Source organism: Amphiura filiformis, chromosome 12, assembly GCF_039555335.1.
Source record: "Amphiura filiformis chromosome 12, Afil_fr2py, whole genome shotgun sequence".
NCBI classification, from domain to species: Eukaryota; Metazoa; Echinodermata; class Ophiuroidea; order Amphilepidida; family Amphiuridae; genus Amphiura; species Amphiura filiformis.
Genome location: NC_092639.1, coordinates 34,378,965 through 34,397,889, shown reverse-complemented (window position 1 = coordinate 34,397,889; position 18,925 = coordinate 34,378,965). Strand labels below are relative to the sequence as shown.

The following is an 18,925-nucleotide window of genomic DNA, read 5'->3' as shown; positions in this document are numbered from 1 at the left end:
TTCAGTTTTGGGCATTTATGCTCTGTTGCACTGTAGCCCTGGGTATGACAACATGATTGGCCCCTGGCTCCTCGGTTTGAAGTGTTTCCCCCTCCTAAGTTTTTTCAAGAATTCTTGCTTCAAGTTGCTTAAGTATCCTAAAATGATTTTAACAGGATTTATTATTTATTTATTGATAACATTCGGCCGAAGCCAGGTTAAGCCCAAATAGTGCTCAGAGGCTACTAAATTCAAGGGATACCATCCGGATATGACGGGGCAGTGATATGGGAAGAGGTCTGATTTTAGATGCAGGAAGAAAACCGGAGCACCAGGAGAAAAACCTGCGAGGAGTCAGTACGAGCATGGATCGGCAACCAAACTCACATGTGGCACTAAGGGAATTGAACCCGGCCACAGTGGTGAGAAGCAGTGAGAAGACCACTACACTAACCTGCCCTCCCAATAAAAGTGTCCTAGTAAATCCGACCCTTCTTACGTATGCATGTAGCTGTAAATTGAGGGTTTCCAAAGCCATTATATTACTGAGTAAGAGTATTTCTCTGGTTTCCAACCTTGAATAGCAAGTAATTTAGGGCCTATAACTTTTTTTTCCTAAAAATGGATTAGTATTTTTTTTAACACCTGGAAATCTAGAAAACAGATTAAATACGGCAAAAATGGACTAGTCGGCAGGTATATTACAGTAGAATTGAAAGGTTTTTTTAACCAGGAATACCAATTTTATTTGCCAACCATCATAATACCAGATTAACCAGCTATTGTAGTTGAAATTCCATACACCTCCATGGAATACACAACCTTTATCCCCCACCCTATAGAGGGTGAGGGGTGTAGATTTCAAACAGAGTCACCAATTTAGGTTACTCCACTTGAAATTCACACTCCGTGTGGAAGATTACGGTCATGTCTTCTACAGAGGTGTACAGATTTCAACTAGAATAGCCTATAATCAGCCAATCATGGTGGAGTATGTTCTCCCTTGTACTTGACTGACACAAACTAGGTAATATTGAGTACTTCAGACAGGGAGTGGGATTATTACTTACATGAGCATATGTTTGGGAAGTTTCTTTCAGTATTTGTAGCTCACTAAAGGACTGCGTCAATGCATCACAATTATTTGGTGTTACAACCATTAGTCTCTTGTCTGTTGGAGTTCTATAAATAAAAGGATAATGAATCAATTAGGTTAAGTAATTAACTAAGGCCTAAAAAAAATTGTTTGATTGGCGTAACATGAAAAAAAATTATTTTACAGACATTTTAATCTGAAAACCACGAAAAAAATATTTTACACGCATTTTAATCTGAAAACCACAAATTTTTTTCTTTTTTTAAGAAAAATTTTAACCTTTTTTTGAGTTATTTATTCATTTTTTGTAAAAAAATAATAAAAAAAGTCTAGGGTCGGGCCTATTTTTAGGGTCGGTCGGGTTATGCCAATCAAACAATTTTTTTTTCCCGGCCTAATTGGCCAATCAAGTATGTTTAAAAATCAGACGATTCCCACTCAGACATCAAGATAATAACAAATTAATTAGCCATTACACTGTAAAGCGCAATATTTTTGCGGTATTAACTTTTTTGCAATTTAATCTGTTGGAGCCCCGAAAGGCAAACCTCGCGAGGAAGACAAGTTGTGTACCGCGTACCCTGTGAAGGCTGCGAGAAAGTGTATGTGCGTGAAACCAAGCGAACCTTTGGCGAGCGCCTGAAAGAACACACTGCCAAGACAACCTCAAATCAATCGGCATTAGCAGAGCACAGCAAGGACACCGGACATAAACCGGACATTAGAAATGTTAAAGTCCTCCGCAGAGAAGACAAGTTTTTGCCAAGGAAAGTGAGGGAATTAAGCCATTAAAATCAAACAAGAGACCAGCCCCACCCTAAATAGGGACAGGGGCCGAAAACTTTCTAGAATATATGATTCTCTTCTAGAAACACCATCACAAAGGACAAAAAGGACATCTAGAAACACTGGAGAATCATCAGTCGGTCTACCAACAGCATTACACCGCTTATGACGGAGAATGGTTTCTCTGAAATATTCGGTTCAAAAAGTGAGTGTTGTTGACCAGTTTTAAAATATACCTTTGCTGTTTGGAGCAGTTTTGCAGTTTCTTCTATTTCGTCGCTGATCTGACAAAACTCCAATAGCTGCTATGTGTTAACTATGTACAATACATTGTTTGGTACATATTTAACACATGGTCATATGTTGTAAATTGGTACATCTAATAAGGTGGAATAGTTACAAATATTTTGATTTTTTGTATTCAGACATCAATCTTAGTTGGTAGTACTAAACCTATTGCCTGAAGTTAAGGTATCATTTTATTGCTAATACTGTCTTCTTTTAAAAATAAAAAACCCCAGTTCATTTAAAATAAAAAAGTTAGATCTGTAAATGTCCAAGTAGTCAAGGGTGGACTCGATGGGGGAGCAGCCGTAGAGTTTACACACAAATTGGTAAAAATGATGCCTTTTTTACAGAGTCATATCTGGAAAAGTGTAACTCTTGGGGTCTCAGCATTTATATATGTTGCAATCAAGAACACATGAAATATCATTTATTCATTAATTAATTGTTTAACTCAAGTGCTAATTAGTGCTAATCATCCATCGATTTTACACACAAAGTAGCCACCTGTAGATTTTACACACAAACGGTCAAAACAGTGCCTTCTTTTAAGTGTCATATCTGGAAAAGTCTAACTCTTTGGTGTCTCAAAATTCACAGGGCCGTATTACAATCAATAACACATTAAACTAATGAAATATTATTTGTAATCAAAGATCTAATTAAATTATTAATTAGGTGCCAATTAATTAAACCCCTATTTTGCATTATTTAATATACATGATTTTTGCTACACTGTACATTTAAAGGGATGATTGGAAGACTGGGTTTTTTACTGAAAGCCCTACATCATGCCTGCAATATTTGTTTTTAAAATACTTTCAGAGCAAAAAATAACATGGGTATGTTTAAACTAGGAAAAAATGTGATTTTTTTATGCTACACCCTGTATAATTCATACACACCTTGTATAATAACATTTGATGTTAACATATTCTGTATTCTTATAGAGCCAGCTTCTCAAATATATACGTCATATCAATCAAATGTATAGAATAAAAGTTCTGTTCATTTGAATCAGAATTGGTGATTTTGCTCTCAATTTGCTAAGTATAACTTTTTTCATACCAACTTATGACATGTCCACATCTTCAGCAGCTATTGTAGTTACAAGGTTTTGCCATAACAACGGCAATTTGTGATTACAAATTTTTTCAATATCGTATATTGCCAGCAATATACTGCGCCAAGAAAGTATCCTTACATTTGGAAAAATAATCACAATTTCAAAACTGAACCATAACGGGGTAAATTTGTTTTTGTAATAGATCTAATCCTGCACATTATGACACCACATTGAATCTAATGTGACGTCAAGATGTAAAGTTACAAGCAATTGCATAGACGAAGGTCCAGTTTTAAAAGTGACAAACTGCATATACAGGGCACAAAAAGATTCCAAGCGCCAAAAAGAGACAACACAGTTTCTTAAATGAAACTAGTAGTATTCATTTCAGTTTTTACTTCTCTGTACTTTTCATAACTTCCATTTTATCTGTCAGCTCTTTTGTTTCAGTTTTCGTTTGTTCCCTTTGTTTTAAGTTAAAGGCACACACAAATTAGCCATTCACCACTCTCAAGCCAAATGTCTAGTACGTGGAGTTTTGAATAGACTAATGTGTCACTTTTAAAACTGGACCTTCGTCTAATCAAATGCTTGTAACTTTGCTTCTTGAAGTCACATTGGATTCAATGGGTGTCAAATGTGCCGGATTAGATAGTGCATCTATTAAAAAAACAAATTTACCCCAATAAGGTTTAGGTTTAGTTGTGATTATTTTTCCAAGTGTAAGGACACTTTCTTGGAGCAGTATAATAATCGCGATGATCGATAATGGCGATAATGAGGGAAGCTTAAAAACATTTTATTTGACCAAGTTGTTCTGTTTTGCAAAAATGTGAAAATATTGTTAAATATTGTTAGTTTGTATCTGATGGTGCTCTTGCTGGCTAGTATTGTAATTGGTGCCATTGTCGCGATAATGAAAATATATCGCAATAGACGATAATAACATTATCTTGAATATGCCTAACAGTTACACATTAACGCCATAATGTACGATATCTGTCAAATTTTGGTTTTGTTATTCTTTATTAAAATTTTGAAATAATATTAGTAATAACTGACGGGAAGGGTTGCTGTCCATTTTAGGTTGAAATAACAAAGTAAAGTGAAAGAAATCCCACTGGTTATTTTGGCCATTTAACATGCAGTTTTATGGGAGGACATATTATCATAATTTTTAAATTATGATAATATGTCGAACTTTGCTCTGTTGACCTACAAAGACAACAAATTTGGCGATTCCATTTAGGTGCAAGTTGGGACATGTGTAAACATTACAAATATGCAAAAAAATCAGGTTTGAAAAATAGTAACCAATTTCATATTATAAGATCGTACATTGTGGCTTTAAAGACTATGGGTAAAATATACTTTTGCAGGCTTCGCGGTTCTGAAGTTAACTGTGAAAAACAACAAAATATAATAACCTTGTGAAAATTTACAACTATACACTATTCAGTTCTCAATAATAAGCATATTAAAAGGTGTCTAGTATCTTTGACGTCTATGTTTTTCCAAGAAGCTTATATCGTCAATCTAAGGAGTGTTGATTACCTGTATTTTAGGCAATTAGCCAATCAATGATGTTTGAAAATCATAGGATTCCCAATTACGCATATGTTTATCCCATCCATGAAAAGATATCTTACCCTTCCCAGAATCCTTTGCAACATGATACATCACCTTATCTCATCAAATGACACTCCCATTACTTTGTACAGGTTCCCTTTGATTTTATTTTGTGAATAAACTGGCTAAACATGGGGCGATAGTCAAGAAATAAACATCTTTTACCAGATCTGGATGTACTTTGTTCATTAGTGTGCATTTTGTCATCATCAACCCATGTTGCATTAGATAGCAAATCAGTACAAGTACAGAAAATTGAAATGGAAGAAATGCATTGTGGGAAGTGTAAGATATCTCCTCTGACCCTGGTCCATTCACATCAATGAAAAAGATTTGTTTCCATTAATTGGTCATTATTGTTTAGTGTCTTAATAAGCATATTTACAGGAAGAAAAAGACATAAACATTTTTTTTAATGTGTATTTTCAATACAAAAGGTCACAATTTTCAAATGATGGATGACTTTTCCTCCCAGCTACATATATTCTAAGTACATATCATTAGACTTATAAAGTTTATTTTGAGGACTGTTGCAGACCTGCCAACCTACCGCAGTCAGAATGAGGGACATTGAGACCAAAACCTTGTACATATACACAAACCAGGTACCGACAAATTCAAAGACTTACGGTGTGCAATGCTTTCAGAATTCAGAGAAGGTTTTGCAGGTCTGAATTTATCACAATGGACTAAAGAGAATGTTATAGCAAATTTTAAAGAGATAATTTCATCATTTTCTGTTGTTCTTACATTTAAATTTGCCATCACTGAAATTTTCAGAAAACAGGACTGTCCCTCATTTTCACTTTGGTAAACCCCAAATGAGGGACAGTCCCTCAAAATGAGGGACAGTTGGCAGGTCTGCTGTTGAATATCAAAAATATAAAATGTTACCCATCACATCCAAACCGACCACTTCGCAGCTGCCTTCATTAGCCGTTAACAATGAAAGAAGATGAGAAAATATAAAGAAAATAAAAAGAAATTTGAACTTGTTTTGCCTTTAATAAAACATTTTTTACTGTATCTGATTTCAACAAGTAAGGTGTCATTTTAAAGCTAAAAAACAGCAGTTTTATCCTTGTGTTTAAATCACCATTTTAACTTTCTGCCGCTAAGTGGATGGTTTTGATGTGATGGTTCACAAATATAAATTTTCAATAATTTGTCATGAAATTTGTATTATAGCATTCATAGAATTTGTTTGTTTGTTTTCACCAGGTCATTTTTACTTTATTTACTACTTTCTGAAATCACGTTTTGTTCACCTTAATTGGCTTCATACTTACGTAGCAACGGTGACATATTTCTTGATTTCAGCCATCAGTTTATCGCTGCCACCTTCATGGAAATGCAGTGGTGGCATGGACACATTATCTTTCAGTTTAAAAACAAGATATGACCATCCTAGCGTGGGTTTGGACTTGCGTATTGTCTTAACATCATTGAGCTTGCAGTGCATGGAGTAATGACTCCGTCTGGTGGGTTGATGGGCTACTACTACACTCTCGGCTGAAATGATAACATTGAAAAAAATTGCATGCTTGTGTAATTAAGATTTTTGAAGATTAAAGTTTGTTTTAGGGACCGTTCACAAACACTTGTAAGGGGGGGGGGGCCTGATACAAAAAAAATCATTGTGGGTTAACCCCATAGAAAAACATATAAACTCAATTTTCCCAGGAAAATTTGTGGTCATTTTTTTCAGGGCCCCCCTTAGGAGGGTCAAATTTTTAAGGGGCTGTCCTTTTTGCATTCAGGTCCCCCTAACAAGTGTTTGTGAACGGTCCCTTATTGCATTACTAGTTCTGCTATATTCAAATTATTAACCAGAACAAGCCTGTTGGTAAGCATCAGTTAATCAGAACAATTTCAAACACTTTCCATACTTGGAATATATGTCAATTGTCAACTGTCACTTATACTTAAACTGTAATGAAAATTCATTATTCTGGACCATACATATGATTTTTGAAAGAAACACTTAGATTGATTTTCCACAAATCAAGATCCTCACTGACGCCATCATTCCTTTCTTCCTTCATTCATCTTTATTCATTTAAAAGACAACAGCAACAACAGACATCAAGTACCCCCTGGCCAATAAAACAACAATGCCAAAAAAAATACATACAATACAACCCCTCTCACACAACACTGACTAAAATTTAAAAAAAAAACACTTTTTATAAAGAATATATGTCAGAAACTATCCTGATAAAGTCAACTACATTATGTTACAGAGAGAAGTGGCTTAAAGGATATTAGATATGTAATAATAACGTTATCTTTCAGCTTGTTTTTGAAATGCTTCATCGTCTTAAAAGGCTTTAAATGTTTCCCAAGTGAATTCCACTTTATTGGGCCTGCTGTTTTTAACGTTTTATGTGCAAAATTTGTTTTCATTTTAAGGGTGGTTTTAACCCTGGAATAATGGGAACTTCAGTGTCTCATAACTTCTAAATTGTTTGTCTAAAGTATATAAAAGTAAACATATTTACAAAGGAAATGACTTGATAAATCCATCCGTGAGGTCAAATTTGTTCAAAGATGCTCGGTTTCAGAGAAAATCTCCCAAAACTGTTTTTTGGCCAACATTTTTTTTGGTCACCATAACAAAAAATTTCTCAAGTAGAAAATTTTTTTTATTAATTTTCAAAAAATACATAAAAGTATCTAGGACTGTTTTTTTTTTCTTTTTTAAATTTTGACTTTCTTAAAACCATTTGAAATTTGGGCCAAAATCAGGCTTTTTTTATGATTTTTATGCAAAATTGAGCATTTTCAACCATTTTTAGTGAAAATTTCCATTCCAAATGTGTATATTCCTATAAACTTTAGCCTAATTCAGAAGTTATGAGGCCCAAAAGTGTCCATAATTCCAGAGTTAAGACCACCCTTAAGAACCATATAATCTTCATTGCTTCTCATGTGGTACATGTACTTGTGCAGAGCACTCTGCATAACAAAATAATTTGGGAAACCTTCTGGAATTTGGTTGGTAAAATGCTGATGCCTAAAAGTATTATTCGTTCATGATCATATGGGTATCATATAAATATCCAAGTGATTTATAGAACTTAATTAAAGAAGGGAGCTGAATGGCTTAAGTGATGAAATTTGATACAATTCCAAGTGCCTTTAATTGCAGCTGGAAAAACTGATGTTGGGAGGGCTTCCATTGACACCACTGATCAGTTTCGAACCAAGTATTCTTATAAAGAAATATTTACAATAAGATTCTTAAAACCTTAAAAATTCTTAAAGTCATAAAAATGCAACCACCTACATGAGGAAAAAATAACCTTGTTATAATTTATTAATCTAAATTATAAGTATTCGTTCAAAGAAATATGAACAATAATATTTTTGAAACCTAAAAAATGCAACCATCTACATAATATGTATGAGTTTATAAATTGGATAAGATGGTAAGAAAAACCAACTTTGTTAGAACCCAACATGATGATGACAAACTTATGGGCACATACCACTTACCAAAATTAAATAACAATGTGGTCTTTGGAAAAATCCTTTTTTTTGGGGGGGGGGATGGAGTCCAAGTATTTTACATGTTCAGTGGCGTATCAAGTTGTTTGAGGGGGAAAAGACAACAAATTTCAGGGGGATCACCTTTTTGGCATGCCATATGGAAATTTTACCTGGGAGCTCAAACAACATTGATAATCAATTTTCTGAAAACATCAATATTTTTAGCATTCAGTGCATGCACTTTCATGTATTTCATTGCCAGGGCTAGTTGTCACCTGTTAGCTCAACATACTTACCATCCGGTTTACCGTTTGACTCACCCGCAGCTCCTACGTTGTCTTTTCTATAGCTAACTGTGTTGACCACTGTCCAGTCTTTGTCTGGTTGTTCTATCCTGGGCTCACTGTCACTAACATGCAGAGGGTTCCATTCAATATATTCACTGCCATACTGGACAAAACACAAAAGCAATATTGTCTTTTAGATATACATTAGGCTACATGTAGTCAGCAGGCATGGGACTACGCATTTATGAAAAAGTCTGGAAAAGCGCGTAAAATAAATTAAACTGCGGGAATTTTGCCATCAAAAAAGACTGGTTCCAGAGTTTTGACTGGAAATTCTCATGCCTGAGTCAGTGGCCACACCAGAATTTTTTCCGGGGGTTATGGGGCGGGGAAGTGAATTTAAGGTCAAAATTTACACAAAAATTGCCATGAAAATTGTACATTGTACATATTGACCCATATGACCTTCACTTGATTTTAAACATGTTCCCCTCCTCCTTAGCATTATGTCCATAACCTTGAGGCCAATCGGAGCAATGTTAAAATTTGGCCCCTAGATGACCTCAAATGACCTCTGGAATTTCCATACTCTTCACTAGATTTGGAATTGCCAAGACCAAAAATTCCATGATATGAATCGATATTCCATGATGTTTGCTAATTCGTAAAATTACATGACTTTTCCAAAGTCTGAGCAACATGTTGGTATAGTGGTCGATGCACTAAGGCCTAAAAAAATTTGTTTGATTGGCGTAACCCGACCGACCCTAAAATTAGGCCCGACCCTAGACTTTTTTTTTTCTTATATTTTTGCAAAAAAATGTAAAAAAAATATTGAAATTTAAGAAAATTTTTTTAGGCCTAATCTCTAACCACTGCGGCCTGTTGATTCCCTGCAGTACATGTACATGATTGCTGTTCCACAACTATCCTCACAGGTTTTCTCCAGGTTCTCCTCCTGCATTCTAATCTTGGACCTCTTCCCCTATTGCTACCCATCTTATTCAGTTTCACTTCGTTTCAATTGCTATTTCAATTGAGCTTCACAACAGTGATCCACTTCACAACAGTGATCCGCATCCAAAATCCCTGAATGTATTTACATTTTTTTGTACATATTACAAAATGCATGATTGATTTGATGGGACTTACTTTTCTGACCAATTGCACCTTGCCTCCCAGCAGTACATCCTCTGCATCTCCCTGTGTGGTGTGAATAAAAACACCTCCTTGCTCAAATAAAACCTGTTTAATAGAAAAAAAAAGAAAACTACGTTATAAGATTCCATACCTGGGGGAGGGGAGTTTTCTTATTTTTGATGTAAATGATCTGAACCCCGACAACTACTTCAACTCAAACTTCAGACGAAGACCATCAAGATCCAAAATTTGACGTAGAGGTGTTATCGACACATGATTTCTAATTCAACACTTCGTCTGGGAAAAAAATACGACAATCGACACATGTCGACACTTGTAATGAGTTTTAAAATGCTGAACAATGTCGATAGATAAACTTAAAATCATGCTGATATGAGTTACGATCGGCGACTTCAGGTGCAAACATACTTCCTGGTTCGTTCTACTTCAGGGTTCAGGTCAACTTTGGCAGGTAATTTTTGACTTTCCGATTATCATACGGTAAGCTTATTTGGACAAAATAACATGGAAATTTCATTTTTTGAACCATGTGTGCCATATCTTTTGTGTATCGATACTACCATTCAGTGTACCAACATATCGATAGTCGATTTCGATAGTCGATAATGGGCTTACGTCGAAGCAAGCATTGCAATTTACACCAACTTTTCATGCGATATGCAGTGTGTTTGACTACTCTTTAAATGCTACATGGCAAGTTTTCCGAAATTTTCCAAGATGGCAAATTTGAAAACCAAATGTTTTAGAAAATTATAAGGTTTTCTTCAGACAATGCTGTTTTACTTGGAATACATATTATACTAAATGAGATATACTTGTTACTAGATTCAGAAAAATCGACTATTGATATGTTATTTTTTTGTGTGTCTTATCATGTGCAATTTTTGCTTAAATATTTAATTCTGATTGTTTTTATATGTGTATTTTTTATATTGTAATTTATTGTATGTAATTTGGCCCACGGGCCACAAATTTGCAATAAAATAATATCAATCAATCAATCAAAATCTTAATAATAATATATTACCTTTTATTTTGATTAAAATTAATAGTTTCAATGCCCAGAGTGCAAATGGATTCTTGGGAAAAGGTCTTTAAATATTAAACAAGAGGATTTAAGGTGGCCCTATCGGCTAATGCAAAAATTTAGATTTTCTTTCAATTTAAATATGTTAAAGCTCTTGCCTTGTAGATTACAAAACTGAAAATTTTGTTTCAATCGGACATTCGCTTCTCGAGATATGGCCTGTCAAAATGGCGCAAAACCAACAAATTGGCAACAACTTTCTTTTTATTTTCTATATTTTTGACAAGTCCAGTTGCCAGGTAATTTTCTAATTATATATGCATGAATTATGCTAAGTAAAGTTTTCAGATATAATTAAAAGAGCTATGGTACCGAGGCATGGTACATGGCCATGGGTAGTACACATAAGGTGCTACAAAATTACGGTTGCGTTTGGCAAATTTCAATTTGCATAATTAATTAGGGCCACTAATTAGAAAAGTTGATTAGGGCCCTAATTAATTATGCAAATGGAAATTTGCCAAACACAACCGTAGGTTTGTTGCATTTCATGTGTACTACCCATGTACCAAGTTTCAGTACCATACCTCTAATTGCATCTGAAACTTTACTTTGCATAATTCATGCATATATACCATATTTCGTCCAATAGTCCCCCCTCAAATAAATGCCTCCTACCACTTTTTTCAACCAAGATGTTTAAAAAATTCCGATATTTCCATGCTATCTGGTGTAGTAAGCTCACCAAGTTGCTCACATGGTTGATAATAGCAGCAATAAATGGCGAAAATCTGCATCTGAAACCCGGAAGTGCTAAAAATGACCTCGAATAAACGCCCCCCCCTTGGGAAAATGTAACGCCCCCGGGGGCGTTTATTTGACGAAATACGGTAATTAGAAAATTACCTGGCAACACTGCATGCCAAAAATAAAGAAAACCATACCTCTTCTAATTGCATCTGAAAACTTTACTTTGCATAATTCATGCATATATACCATATTTCGTCCAATAGTCCCCCCTCAAATAAATTCCCCCCCACCACTTTTTTCAACCAAGATGTTTCAAAAATTCTGATATTTCCATGCTATCTTGTGTAGTAAGCTTACCAAGTTGCTCACATGGTTGATAATAGCAGCAAATGGCGAAAATCTGCATCTGAAACCCGGAAGTGAACCAAAAGTCAGTGTCAAAATTTCATAGTTCGTCATTTTAGCGTGACTTTTAAGCTTACCAAATGATTTTAACGGGAATTTTCGTGCTAAAAATGACCTCGAATAAACGCCCCCCTTGGGAAAATGTAACGCCCCTGTATGCGTTTATTTGATTTAAATACGGTAATTAGAAAATTACCTGGAAACACTGCATGCCAAAAATAAAGAAAATAAAAAGAAAGTTGTTGCCAATTTGTTGGTTTCGCGCCATTTTGGCAGGCCATATCTCGAGAACCGAAGGTCCGATTAAAATAAAACTTTCAGTTTTGTAATCAGGAGAACATGGACTTTTACATATTTAAATTAGAAAAAAATCTATATCCGACAGTGCTACCTTAAGTGCATTTCACATTTAAGACTGTGGGTACATTAAACACAGGTCATACCAAAAAAGTATTATAAAACCTCAGAGGTTAAAAAAGATGCAACAAACTGGGCAAGTTTTGAGTTGTGCAAACATAATATAACATTTAGCAATGACCTGCACGATATCAGATCATCAAGATGTATATTTTTTGAATGCTTATTCTCAAACAGATCCTTTGAATAATAGGATCTGGCCTGCGCCCTGCAATATGTGACGTGTCATGTCAAAAGGAGACACTTTTGGGCAGGATCGTAAATGGAGAAATAGCCAAAAATCTGCCTGGGGTTGATTTTTTCACAATTTGGGTTTGTTGCGAATTTGTGATGTTATTAATGTTAAAAATATTGTCTGATAGTTTCAGACCGGAATATAACTGGCATCTTGTTCATTTTTTCAGACATTTTTCAAGGTAATTCCTACTCTCAACATTATCAATAATATTTTTAAAGGCCGATATCTCCATTACCAATTATATAATACCATAACTTACGAACTCAATATCTTTGCTTATGAATGTCCAATTTCATTGGGGAAAACGGTGTTGTGGAGCAAAATATCTCCGTATTTAAGATATGTAAAAACTAAGGCCGGTGCCGAACCAGGGGTAGCGCTTAACTTGCGCCATGGGGTCATAGGCGCATTCTTACAGCTTTTGGCACACAAAATTACCATTTAGAGGTTGCTAAAGGGTCACTTGAACCCTTTATTTCTATTGTTTTGTATCCATAGTTTCACAAAATTTCAAATTTTTGACCCTTTGTTTGAAAATCAAGCGCTACCCCTGGTGTCGACAGGTCTTCTGTCGGAATCCTGTCGACAAAGTGAATTATGTCAACATATCGACAGAACTTCGTCCATGGCAACATAGTGCTAAGGCAATGGCTCAGTAAAACTTCGTCAGGCAAGCTCATTTTCACTCAAAATATTGGCCATTTCTAATGTATTTTCAACAAAATGCAATGCCAAATCTTATCTTTTACCTACTATTTCGCTAATTTTTCATGTTATCTGCCTTCAGGGGTCATACTTTTGGCAGTATTTTGCCTTCTTTTCTGGTGTAAATTCCCGGTGGGGTCACTCCCTGGCAGGGGGGACGCATAGGACCGTTACCACAAGTACAAATTACCCCCTTTCGCAGTCGATTTCAAGGACAAAACAAGGTCAAAATGGTACTCTGAAACACCCCTATTTTTTAGATTCCGAGGACACATTTGCAATTTTGACCCTATTTCAACATTTCAAGGAAGGGATTTTTAGGCCTATGAATGTTTTTTTTCAGTATAAATTAACAAGAGCATCACATAATTCAAGTACATGTAGTACGCCTTGCATATAAATCAGAACCGAGAACAATATTGATCACAGGATGAGTACAAAGTAGGAAACCAAATTTATTCCTGTGATTTTTTTATCTGGCCACGGGATCAGGAGAAAATAATAAATAAGAACCCCTTTTTCAATTTCGCAGACATTTGTGCAATAAAACACCCCTATTTTGCCAATTTCACGGACAATTTTGTCCGCGGACATGTCCTAAAAATGACCCCTTTTTCCTTGATTTTGGTAACGATCGTGCGGTCAGTATTGCAAGTTGAGTGACCCCACCGGGTGTAAATTGTACACTTTATCACTACATGCTTGACATGAAGACGGTCATCTTGGAAATTTGCTGAAATTGCCGGCGGTGTTTCTAGATATTTTTAGGTTAAAATTTTAAAAATATTCCTAAAATCATGAAAAACCAAAAGTCCTGGTATTTTTTCGGAATCCAAATGTATGTCGACACACTATCGATGTCAATATACGAAATATGTCGACATCAAAAAATGGTGTCGACCCCGGCCCTAGTAAAAACCTCAAAATTGATAACCTGCCCAAAAGTGTCTCCTTTTGATATGACACATGACATATATCATCAGATTTCATGGTGGTACATGGTACAGTGCAAACTGTAGTGGATCTTGTCCACATAGAAAATCATGACTGAGAAATCAACATTTTCGATGTTTTCCCGGGGAATTTCAAACGCGGAGACTCCGCGGAGATTTCTACAAATTCGTCCAAAGGTAACCAAAGGGTTGGGGATCGCATTTTTAACTATCACTAAATGTTTCGGAATTGAGGTTGGCTAAAAAGTGGACCGTTTCGGGGACTGTAATTGGTGTAGATGTCACATTTTGAACAGTGAGCGATAAGTGACCACCTTACTCAGGGTGACTATGTGTGTGTGTGAGTATTTATATATCATATCAGCATGATGTCATGCATGTAGACATGAGAGGCAAACCTCAGTTAACACATTTGCTAGTGCAGCGTAAATGGCCCAAACTGGGGCCCAAACACAATATATATATTTGGCTATCTTTTAGAATACCCTACCATTTTTTACATTCACAGTGTATGTGTATGGTCGTTCATAAAAGACCCCCATTGAAAATCTACAGTGGTAGGGTATTCTAAAAGAAATCCATATAATATTTATATAGAATTTTTAGAAATAGAAATTTAAATAAAAGAACAGCTAGCTCAATGTCAGGAAGCCTACATAAATATGTTGTCTATACTTCTCTTGACCCAAATATATGATTTTTTTTGGTGATGACACAATCGCACATGTAATTTTAAAGGGTTTTTGATAGCAGTTCCACATAGAAAATCACGAGACTAGAAACACTGCAAAATGCTGTTTTGTTAGCTGAATCTTTTTGATGAAAGTCAATCTTTGACAAGATGTAACTTTGCTACGGAAAGTGCTATGACAAAACGGTTTTCATTTTTGGCTTTCTTTACTCAAGGGCTTTAATTTGATGTATAAAATGATGTGGTTTGATGGCAAATTTGAATTCACCCCGTCATACCTTATATGCATGTCATGTATGCATTAATGAGGGCGAGATGGCCGAGTGGTTAAGGCGTTGCGCTGCCGGCCGGGAGATACGATCGACGAGGGTTCGAGCCTTGGGCTTGCCTTACATTGTAGGTGTAAATTCTCTTCCCTCCCAAAAAGTTCCTAAATGGTCGGGAATCCTTCAATTCAGTTCAGTAATTAATTTCAGAATTTAATTGAAGAATTTCTTCTCGCCCCCATACACTGCTAAGCACGTGCAGATATAGGTAGTGTATGCGCTTTGTCCGTGATTCGGAAGTCACGTAAAGCCGTTGGTCCCGTGTTCAGGAGGATTCATCCCTGTGCACGTTAAAGTGTCAGAGCTATTCGAAAAGAGAAGGGGGATCATCACCGGTTCTGATATCTGCACTCAACCCTCTAGGTTCAAGAGGACAAGATGGGCGCGATACAACTGTACATAGATTGTCTACCCATAAAATCCTGTAGAATGTTCCATGTATGTTGAGAATGAGAACTAGAACTTGAGTAAGCTTAAGACAAGATCTTGCCAAATAATGACCCCGCACTTTACATTGCAAAAATTCTACGTTTATGTTAATGTTTTGCACATTCTACATCATTTATAGCTTTATAAATCCCAGAAAATAATGAAAAATCAAACTTGTTCAGCAGACGAAACACTTACTGGATTCACTCCTGCTTCTGCCATCTTGAAAATAAGTCGTCACCTGACGATAACAGACAAAAGCTCAGTATATTATTTCACTATGTCGTATGATAGCCTTTAATTGTGTTACGCTGTGAAGCTGTGGTTTCAGTGTACAGCAGTGCGTAATGTTCTATTTTTAGCACGATTTGTTGGATGATGCAAATGTAAACAATAACACTGCTGTATGAGGCCGAGTCACGCGAAAGTGATAAATCTCAAGTGAATGAATGAATGAATGATCAATCAATCAATCAATCAATCAATCAATCAATCAATCAATCAATCAAATTGAATCAATCAATCAATCAATCAATCAATCAATAAACAGGGTGTCCCCAAACAAACTCACAGAATCCTCGTTGTATCCTCTTTTTCCTCCTATTTTAGCTTTAAGGGCTCGGATAGCAACGTTTTCACATATTTTTGGAGCACATGCATCAGACATCGAATTGCATTTTGAATACGAAAAATTTCCTTCTGATATCAACTAGCCTAATTTAGATTTTTTGAAATTAGCGATATAAAACACATTTTATGACACATTATTAAAAATTTATATTCTTTTTATTTTCCATATTTATTAGTCTTTTTTATTAGTCTTCGAAATAAAATATGTAAATCTACTCAGGCGGAGAGAAGAGAAGAGAAAGAGAAAAAAATGGAAAGTGGGGTTTTTGGCTCTCAGGATATAGAGCTAATAGGCCTATAGCATGCAGAATATAGTGTGTAAAAAAAGGCCCTGTGATACGGCTAAAGCCGACGACCATTTGAAAAAATTTTACCTTTCATATGGAAGATACACGTTTTTTCCCAAAAAGACCTAAATTTTATATGTCTTTTTTGGAAAAAATGTAGGCCTATATCATTTTAAAAATACAAAAAGTCAACATTTTTAAATGATCGTCGGCTTTATCATTAGATTTATATATTTTACTTCGAGGATAAGACTGTTACGAAAAATATAAATTTTTAATAATTTGTATTATATCGCGAATTTCAAAAAATCATCAGAAAGACATTCTTCGTATTCAAAATGCAATTCAATATGTCTGATGTGCTCTCGGGTCCTACAAAAATACTGTGTAAAGGTGGGTGACCGACCCCTTAACAGTGGCGTAACTAGGGTTGGTAGCGCCCGGGGCAAGAAACAAAATTGGCGCCCCTATACGGGGCCCTAACCCCCCACCCGACAATATCTTAAACCAGTGGCGTAGTTGGGATTTTTTTTTTCCAGGGGGGGGGGGCAAGCCTGTATGGGGCGGCGGGCCCAAATAGACAATTTTGCCAGGCTTATTGATAATAATCGTATGGTATTGCATATCGTATGGATTCCCATCCCTCCTCTCACTCTCAAGAAATGGAATCTACGAGGGTAAATGAGAAGAAGTCGAAATGGGATCTACGAGGGTAATTTGAGAGGAAAAAACGGGATCTACGGAGGTATGTTTTTTTATTTGATCTGTTCGGGTTTTTGAACAACCGTGAATAACCCAAGAAAGCCTCTAAGCTTATTTCCATTGGAGTCCATTTGAATACCGGGACGGTTGGGAACAGTCAGGGGTTAACACCCTATACTCTTTTCGAAACTGGCTGCCAGATACATGTACAGGTATGACTCTCTGCACAAGGGACCGACTGCTTAACGTCCCCTCCGAAGGACAGAGTATAATACTTTCATGATTACCCAATTCTAAATGAACCATGGGGAGAGTGGAAGTCTGAATTTAATCAACATAGGTTGCCAAGTCTAAAATTCTTGGAAGTGAAATTTGGCACTGGATGTTAACTACAGGATGTAACATAACAACTATCATCATCTATCAAGAAAAAAATCAACACAGTTTTTATTTTATCGTAAATTAAAAAAATCCTTGCAATCCCTGAATCCTTATCGCGTTGCGGAATGATGCAAGGGGTTTTGCAGGGGAAATGTCACTTACAATGGTTCAAGCAGTGGTGAACATCAGATAATGTAAAGATAGTTATGTGCAATGTATTTTAGAATGTTTTAACACAAAATTATGTTAATTTTTTCAAACTGGTACATTATGAATTATGCATCATTCCGCAACGTTGCGGAATGCTGCAACTTTAATTAGTCGTTACCACCGCAAATTCGACTTTTAGCAGTGCTAATAAATGATACTTTTGCGTTGCGGAATGATGCTTTCAATCGTAGAATTAATACTCAAACGATGCTGACGAAGATGCGCGTTATAAAAAATGAAAATGTCTGGTGTTTATATTTAAAAAAACTTATATACTTAATATTCACATGTATAATTTGTTTCCAAAATTTTACAGAACAGAGCAGCTGCTGTGTTTTATGTTTTGCTGCTTTTACCAGTCAAGAATGTGCAAATTTATGCAAATTAGGATGTTTTTCTAACAAAGAACACCATTTCCTCAGAAAAAAGTATGTTTTCAGAAAATATAGCTTTTAAGCTACAATATGAGACCAAAATCACATACTTGACATGATTTTTAAATTTTGACAATTTGGGCGAGGTTGCTTGGAATTGACCTTCTATTAAAAGCTCTTTGATTGCAACATTGTACTTATGTTTTTCTAGGTTTTGCTCCTTATATTAAGTTTAATTATTGCTGACTTTGGTCTGATTGGATCGGATAATATCAAAAGTTGAGAAGAAATAGCCTGGGATCTCAGAGGATCTGATGAGAAGTAGAAATTGAATTCATATGAGGATAATTTGATGAGAACAAATGGGATCTACAGTTGTATTCTGAGAAGAAATTAGATCAAGGAGGGTAATGAGGAGAAGAACGGGATCTACGAAGGTAGTTTGAGAGGAAATGGTATCTATGAGGGTAACCAGGGTGAGGTGGTAATCATATACATGTTTAAAAGAAATGGGATCTATACGAGGGTATTTTGAAAACTAAGATAACTAACCATAGCCCCCACCAGGGCCGTTCCTAGGGATTTTGCCGCCCTAGGCAAAGCCACTCCCTGCCGCCCA

The 18,925-nt window shown here is 35.8% G+C and overlaps 1 protein-coding gene across 1 annotated transcript in view; it reads right to left on the bottom strand.

Annotated features, from left to right (window-relative positions):
• The window catches only part of LOC140166110 (TBC1 domain family member 15-like), a 38,762-nt gene extending 22,742 nt beyond the window's left edge, over nt 1–16,020 (bottom strand). The window contains exons 1-5 of the mRNA XM_072189497.1: nt 15,921–16,020; nt 9,773–9,865; nt 8,630–8,783; nt 6,131–6,353; nt 1,050–1,161 (exon numbers count right to left, since the gene is read on the bottom strand). Coding sequence (XP_072045598.1) covers nt 1,050–1,161; nt 6,131–6,353; nt 8,630–8,783; nt 9,773–9,865; nt 15,921–15,944 — 606 coding nt within the window. The 5' untranslated portion in view covers nt 15,945–16,020. The remainder of the gene's footprint in view (nt 1–1,049; nt 1,162–6,130; nt 6,354–8,629; nt 8,784–9,772; nt 9,866–15,920) is intronic.
• Nucleotides 16,021–18,925: the final 2,905 nt, after the last annotated feature.